General features: G+C 31.2%; 1 protein-coding gene across 1 annotated transcript; it reads right to left on the bottom strand.

Annotated features, from left to right (window-relative positions):
* Positions 1 to 2,348: 2,348 nt before the first annotated feature.
* Positions 2,349 to 6,984, bottom strand: LOC130950680 (probable protein phosphatase 2C 25). The gene is made up of 4 exons (XM_057879239.1): positions 6,139 to 6,984; positions 3,389 to 3,753; positions 2,921 to 3,157; positions 2,349 to 2,824 (listed from the first exon to the last, which is right to left on the bottom strand). The coding sequence occupies exons 1-4, from the start codon at positions 6,455 to 6,457 to the stop codon at positions 2,576 to 2,578; spliced, it is 1,170 nt and encodes a 389-aa protein (XP_057735222.1). The 5' UTR covers positions 6,458 to 6,984; the 3' UTR covers positions 2,349 to 2,575.
* Between the last annotated feature and the right edge of the window lie 1,294 nt (positions 6,985 to 8,278).

Genomic DNA, 8,278 nt, shown 5'->3' with positions numbered 1-8,278 from the left:
TTTTTTCTTTCGTTGGCTATCTTTCAAAGTAAATATATCTCTTTTAATGTTATACATTTTTGTTAATCATAAATTATTTCTTGGGATAAGTACTGTTTTGGTCTCTAAGGTTTAAGTCAAAATCAAATTTGTCCCCAATATTATTTTGGATTTAAAATCGTCTCCAATGTTTCATTTGGTATTAAAATCGTCATTTTGACTTTTTACGGACAAAAATGCCTTCCACCACCACCACCTTTACCACCACTACCACCTCTCTTACTCCCACCAAATACCAATAATCAGATTCAAGAATATAATATTCAACGCCAACAATACATTATTCAAATTCAGAAACAACATCAAATTCAACAACAAAATTAACACACAATAACAATAAAATCAGAAAAATAACAAATCAAAATTAGATTCAGAAGCAGAAGTAGAAGCTGACGCAGAACCAGAAGAAGCCGAATCGGAAGTAGAAGCCGAATCAAAAGCACAAGCAGAAGCAAAACCGGAAGAAGCAAAAGCCAAATCAAAAGCAGAAGCTGAAGCTGAAGCCGACGCAAAAATATACGTAGAAAGTAGAAACAGAAGTAAAATCGGAAGAAGCAGAAGCAGAATCGGAAGAAGTAGAAGTAGAAGCAGAAGCAGAAGTAGAAGCAAAAGAAGCAGAAGCAGAAGCCAAATCAGAAGCAGAAATTGACAAGGTGTAGCGGCGGCGAGGTCAGTAGCAACGGCGGCAGTGGCGGAGCGCAACAGCGAGCTTTCTCCCTAGCAATGGCAATGGCCGGCGCCGTCCCCTCTTCCCCCTCTTCTTCCTTCCTCCCTTCCTCCCTTCTCTTTCTTCTTTTTCCCTCTTCCTTTCCCCCCGCGTTCTTTTTTTTTTTTGTAATTTTATAATTTTTTATTAGAGGTAATTTAGTAATAAAATAAAAAATTTTATTAAAAATGACGGTTTTAATACCAAATGAAATGTTAGAGATTATTTTAAATCCAAAATAACATTAAAAAAAAATTTAATTTTGACTCTAACCCTTAGAAACTAAAACAGTACTTATCCCTTATTTCTTGATTCACAAATTAACTTCATATTTCTTTCTCGTCCTATAAAAGAAACCAACATGATTTATATACCAATGACATTAAATTTAATAAAAAATTAATTTTAGTGCATAAAACAATTTTATACTTTATATTGATCAGATGTTTATGTAAAATTTTACACGTTTAATAGATTAAAATTAAACTTGTTTAATGAATCTCAAAAATATATACAATAAGTTTGATTAGTTTTGGTTATATATATTTAAGTTAAAATGTTTTAGCATAAATCAAAGTTTAGCTTTAGTTTTATTTTTATTCTCTCTTGATTCTTGTAAAATTTAACATATATGAATTGAAAAGAACTCAATAATTATGTTATTAAGAATAAGTACACATCTACACTACAATATCTAAATTTGGAGCTATTTAATTAAACTTAAATGAAGAAACATGTAAACATTTACGACTTTAAGAAATTCCATTTTTTTAATCCTTAAAATTTAGTACTTGTCCTAAAAACACAACTAGCTTTGCAACTTCTTACTTCATGTTGATTTAATTATAGCTGAAATTCCATAAAATTTGAGGGTGGTTATATGAACAATCCCAAAAGGTATATCCAATTATCCATCAACTTGCTCGAGTAAATTAAGACCAAAATGAAAATTAAAGACAGAAATAAAGGGGAAAATAAAAAAGTAAAGGAGAACAAAAATAGATAAATACATTATAAGTTCAATTTTAATGCACTATAAAAATTTTATATAATCATCAAATTAAATTCATGCATTTAGATAATTTTTTAAAATATATATATATTTAGAAATTAATTATTTTTATTAATGTGACTAATTAATTAGTTTGTTTATATAAAATTCTTTTATATTGACAATGTAAAAAATAAACTCAAATATTATATGTGCTTTTGTATTGAACTAAGTTTTCTTTTTTCCCTAAATTTACTTCTCAATGTCAACACTTGCTTAACTAAAAAATAGAAACAAATTAAAACATGTTAAAGTTGCAAGAAACAAATAGCCATAAGAAATTGATTTTTGTTTTATTTTTCCATTTTGGCTGCAACATTTAATTTTTAACCAAACTATAAATCTGAGGTTTCGATAGATGCTAACAATCACAAGGAGTTCCAAGTCTAGCTGATTCAAACAAGTTTAATTTCCGTAACAAGGGTTGAACTTATGCTTCAAATTATAAACTCTATTCAAACAAACAAGGTACTATATAAACTATAACAAAGCAACTTCTGCCATATATCAAACATTGCCCATTTGCCCCAAATAAAAATAAGAAAAAATAAATTAAAAAAAAAAACATGGCTTCCCTATTTCTTCAGTTATCAACAGGAGGCAAGGTATATATAATTGAAAGTTTACCTTGAAAGGTGAGAAACTCAAACTAAACATATAAATAAACAATTAGATGCTGCAAAAATGTCAAATAAAGTATTGAGGTCTTTTAAGCTTCCACCAGGTTGAGCCAATGAATCACATTTGTTGGCAATAGTTTCTAGAAATGAACCTTGCAATTATGGCATATGCTGAAAGCTTCTAAAATTCGATGGTCCAACCGAGTCCATAAACCCTTTGATGGACAATTCAGGAACTGTTACATTCTTCCCAACCAATTCATGGTCAATGAAGATAACAACCACCGTGATATCGTCATGAAAAAACCGCCGAACCCCCTTTTCAACCTTTTGAAGGTCTTTATATCTCATCTCTCTTTTCCGAGCTGCCTCGCTTAGTGCAGCCTTGAGAAGTCTCCTTGCAATCCCCTGGTGTTCAAGAAATGTGCAGCTTATGATAAGAAAAAGTAGCAACATTTTCTATATGCAAGGGCAAAAAATAGAAGACAAGGAGGAAAAGCATACAGGTCGAGGACTTTTGTGAACAATCTCAACTGCTTCCTGATTTGTCAAGTGTTCCCAAAGACCATCAGATGCAAATATAAGGAATTTATCATTAGGTTGTAAAACTCGTGAACACACAGATGGTTCTGCTGTTAGCACAGGCCGACGGATAGGATCGGGCAGGTGGAACCGTGGGAACGAAGGATCAAAAGAGAACTCTGGGCGCTTTAGATATGCATCTCCTATTGATCTGGATACCTGATAGCAGTTGTGAAGTAGACGAGAAAATTTACATTGATGAAACAAAACCAACACAAAAGCATGACCAAGGTTGATTAAAAGAACAAACATTATTCATATTCAAGGAACATAAATTTCTGACAGAGTGCTACTCAATATTAAAAACTTACTAATATTACATACAAAAAAGATACACGCGACATGAAACATTGTCATAGATTCATTTATAAAAGGAATGAGGAAATTTACCTGGATGATGCCTTTAATTCGCCACGTTCCATGCTTCATAACTACAATTTGTGAATCTTCAGGGTGCAAAGACCTGAGTTCTCGTCTAACCTCCTCTTTGCTAGCGTTGTGCTCTCTAGTCAACTGTTCTGCAACTATCTTGTTAGATCTGGTTACAGAGCCAATTACAGCACGAGAGTCTCCAAGATTGGCAGTATACAGTGTGCCTTTCCAGATAACACCAACCAGACAACAGGAACCCATTGCCGCTATCAATGGCTTTATCCCGTAACTCCTTCGGACGAGAGTTAAAAAACCATCTTCAGTAGCAGAAACAGCACCCCTGATAATATCTTCGGAGATAGAACCATTTTCTTGTGCAATCGCTGTAGCAAGATTTTTTTTTTAAAAAAAAAAGGAGAAAAAAAGCAGCCTCCATCATTGCTTAAACCAATGCAGTACCAAAAGGCATGAACAATAAAATAACTATGAATCAGCAAAAAGAGACAGAATGAGTAAAAGAAACATGCATTATGAGGGTCAGAAATTAAATTAACTTGTCCATTTGAAACCAATGTTCAAACCACAGAGAGAGAGAGAGAGAGAGAGAGAGAGAGAGAGATGAAAAACAAATGTAGAATTTGCAGGAAAATAAAACTTCGCATGTTCTGGTTCTCATATCACATCTGCCATTTTTTAAAAACATCTTGAATGAAAACATAATTTCCCCCATACTACCGGCATTTCAATCAATCAATACATATAACAAAACATTAACTTCAATTAACTACATAAGGGTTCCGATTAATTGAGTGCACAGAAAGTGGGAAGCAAATAGAGGACAGAGTGAAAATTATTTTCATTAAGTTATGTGTGGGGCGACTTTCTGTCCGAATTTTCCATCCTCTCACGTTCAAGTACACAACTAAGCAGAACCTACTTAATTTATAAGACCTACACTTAATCATTAGTTAAAAGGAGGGGAAAAAATTCGTGCGTGATGGCTAGTACAGAGAAGAAAAACAACAATATACAACACAAAGAAAGAAAAGCAAAAATGAAAAAGAGCAATCCAGTACAAAACATTGTGCATTATGCATGGTCCAGGAAAGGCCACACCAAAATGGTGTAATGTAAAAAGTCTAATCAAATGCAGGCATCAAAGGCTAATTCCATTGCTTGAACAAAGACAACTCAACTGTCATGTCAAATAAATAAACAAATAAAAGAAAAGAACAGAAAAGAAAAGAAAATAAAAGAAAATAAAAATGAAAAAAAAAAAAAGAAAGCTAAATTGAGGAATTATTTGATTGTAGATATGCTTCTAAGAATATTAGATTATAGTTTCCCCATCCTATCTTCTACCATGTAAGTACAAATAATTGGTTCAATGAAAAAGAACATAAAAAATAAGAATAAAAAATTCAGGGCAAGAAGAGTAAGACAAAAAAAAAGAAACAAAAATTCTAGCAGGTGAAATATCTTTTGCTTCAGAAGTTGTAGCCCCAAAAGCATACAAAATGTAGAAACAAGCCAAAAAACACTACCTGAGCCAAAAGGCTCATCCAAATAACAAGAACACCTAACAAAAAGGTCCAAAACATCAACATTGATAACTCCCCAGCAAATCAGGCTAGTCCATCAACACAAAACACAACAAATTCATATAATTTACTCATTTAATCTTTTTTCTAACCAAAAAAATAAAAAGAATAAATCCCTTGAGTTGGTCTTTGATGAAAACAGAGCGCATAGTGATAGGAATTAAAACTGTGGGTCAATTTAGTCATTTGCCAAGGACTAATAGTCTAACATCATATAACTACTTTGTCTGTGAAAAGTACTAATTTTGACCTACATCTTTAATTCCTATAGACTTATGTCGAGAGTTTTTGTTTCTCAAAACAAAATTTCGTCCAGTAATGTGTTCGGCAGATGATTCCCTCAAAGATCAGATTTGAGTTTTACTAGCAAAAACTGTGAAAAACAGTAACAAACTAAAGTCAAATACTTTCACTATTGTCTATGAAATAACTGCATGCTTTATGAAATATTTTTTTAAGAATTGTTCAAGACAACAATATACTCACTTTTAAAATTTCTAGTATGCCAAGAGTTTTTATTTGGAAGATGTTTCCCTTAGCTCGGATCAAATTTAAGTTTTAGTCCAAATTAAATTAAAGAAAAAAAATAACAAGTTAACAACAGAGGAAGTCAAACACCTACCCCAAAAAAAGAAACACTTTTACTCGTAAACCTCATCAAGTAGCTAAAAAAAACACTTTTACCGCTCTGTTCAATGGTTTATGTAACAGAAAACCTCAATAAATTATAAACAACAATTTTAATCTTAATATTGGTTTCCGTGGAAAATAATCGTTCAGAAACTGATAATTACCTTTTAAGGGACACTTTTGTTGTTAAACAAATCTTTCAAGATCAAAACAGTAGTTTTCTGATCATCCTCCCTTAACTATGAATCAAGTCATCAAAGATATCAAGAGTTCAATACTGTCTACTATCTAACTCAAGCCGGTGAGAGATTAGTAACGGCCGTGGACCCAAAAAAACGGTAGTTTTCTTGTTAAATTTATAACAAATTTTTTTCCCACGGTATCCATCCACCGGCAGACCAAGAACTAATCCTTCACGGATCAGAGCTCCGTTTAAGGGTGTACGCTAGCCAACGGATTGCCGCATGGACAAGGCGGGATTCATAACGATCATTTAACTGAGAAGAATTGAACACAAGCAAAAGAAAGAGAACATACTGATGAGGTGGCGGAAGAGGTGTTCATTGATGAACTTAGAGGCCTCAGGGCCGCCATGTCCGTCGTAAACACCAACAAACACGGCGTCGGGACCTGTCTCAACCTGGCTGTGATCCTCAATCACTTCATTTGCCTGAACAACAGCAAAAGAAAACTCACCGCACGAGTGCTTCTCGAGATCCCTGCACCATAACAGGGAATCGTGAAGAGAAGAGGGATCGTCATCGAGATCGCGATCATCATCCTTGTTCATACGCGCATATCGCCTCACTACTGGCCTCAAGCACGCCGAAACTATCCTTGCCAACCACGAAAACATCCCACATTTCCTTCTCTCACTGAGCCCTGGAGAATTTCAAACCAACGCCAAAACCTAATTTGTGCCAAACACCACGTTCTTCGCACTATTTGATAGAACAAAAGAAACTAAACAATAGAAAGATTCTACGTTTTTGAAGAGAGAGAAAGATTAGGATTGGAATCAGAATCTTCTGAAACTTTGGAAATGGAAGAATAGAAAGAGAGGAAGAGAGGGTTTAGTATTGGAATTTTTTTTTTTTTTTTTTTTGGAAAGATCTGATATATTTGAAAATTGAAATCAGAGTGTAAGAGAAGAGAGAGAATGCATAATAACTTAATAAGTAGTAGTGTGTGTTAGTTAGGTGTGGAAAATTTGGAAATAAGAGGAATTTTGTTGAAGGTAACTAACTAATTGGGGGGTGGTTATTCATATTCATGTTTGTATAGAAAGGAAGAGAAATTTCAAGAAGGGTATAGGAGTTGGGAGAAGAAGGCTTGCGTTGGGTTGGGGGAGAGGGTGGAGGGAGGTGAAGAGGAAAGTTATATTTAGCTTTTAGTTGACTTTAGTGTAAAGAAAAGGAGAAGGAGGAGGAGAAGGAAGATAGCCGATAGCGTATCAAATATTTATTTTTTTTATTTTTTATTTTTTATTTTTTTTAAATATTATATGCACGTAAAAAATTAATAATTATATATTTATATATAAATATATATATTTTAGTTAATTTATTTTTAAAAAATTATATTTTCAAACTCTTTATTTAATTAAGTCTAAATAAATTGAAATAATACATCTCAAATTTATATATCATTTTTCTTTCTATTGAAACAAAAATATATATAATTGAATTTTAGGCAACTGCCTTTTAACTTTTTTTTTTCGTTCTTTTTTTTTTCTTTTGCATCATCTACATCATCTTCTTTTTTTTGTTCTATTTTTATTTGTTTCTTTCTCTCAAAAAAGACTAAGAACGAAAAATAAAAAAATACAAAAATACAAAACAAAAAAAATAAAATTAAGAAAAATAAGAAAAACTCAAAGAAGTTCTTGTTAAAAAATTAGTATCAAATCTAGAACTTCAAAAATATTTTGTTAAAAAATTTTTACATCCCGATTAAGAAATTTTGATGTTAAAATTAAGAACTTCATGTGTCGCAATCAAAAAAGTTTAGTGTTATTTTTTGGTTTTATGTTTTTCCTAAACAATTTCTCCTCTCTTTCTTATTTTCGTAATTCTTCTTGTTTTACCTTTTTATAATTTTTTTTATTTTATTTTCTAAGAAAAAAAATCTAACAAAAAAAATAAAATAAAAGAATTATGCAATTTTTTATTTCTTTTTTGGTATTTTTTTTTACAATAAACACAAGAATTTTTGAAAAAAAAATATAATTTTATAAATAAAAATATAGAAATTCTGTACGAAAAAAGAAAAAAGAAAATAAATAAGAAAAAGAAAAAAAATTATAGCATCAAGTCTAAAAACTTGACAAATTTTGGTTAAAAAATTTTATTGTCAAAATTAAGAAATTTTTATCTATGTTACGGTTTATGAAATTTTAGTGTTATTTTTTACATGAAAAAGTGTGTGATCACATGTATGTATATGAGATTTTTTATTGAGTTTTGGCTAATTTGATTAGATTTAGTTGACAAAATCGTTTAAATGTATAGTGAAATTATTTTCTAGATATTTTATAGTTTTAATTTTAATATATATTTTATACGAATAACTGATTTTGTTAGTTAATTTTTTGTATGTACATTTTTTATAAATAATTACTTATTTTGATTATTCCTTTCTTAACTACTATAAAAAAAACGTTGAATATCATCATATT

Source organism: Arachis stenosperma, chromosome 9 (assembly GCF_014773155.1).
Source record: "Arachis stenosperma cultivar V10309 chromosome 9, arast.V10309.gnm1.PFL2, whole genome shotgun sequence".
NCBI classification, from domain to species: domain Eukaryota; kingdom Viridiplantae; phylum Streptophyta; class Magnoliopsida; order Fabales; family Fabaceae; genus Arachis; species Arachis stenosperma.
The sequence above is the reverse complement of the archived record's forward strand: the minus strand, read 5'-3'. Positions and strand labels throughout refer to the sequence as shown.

Bases quoted from the DNA above. Each gene is read 5' to 3' on its own strand.
- LOC130950680 (XM_057879239.1), bottom strand. From the start codon at position 6,457: ATGTTTTCGTGGTTGGCAAGGATAGTTTCGGCGTGCTTGAGGCCAGTA. The intron at 3,158-3,388 runs GTAAATTTCCTC...AACTGCTATCAG, and splicing joins GAATTAAAGGCATCATCCAG to GTATCCAGATCAATAGGAGA. The intron at 2,825-2,920 runs GTATGCTTTTCC...CTTGAACACCAG, and splicing joins TTCACAAAAGTCCTCGACCT to GGGATTGCAAGGAGACTTCT.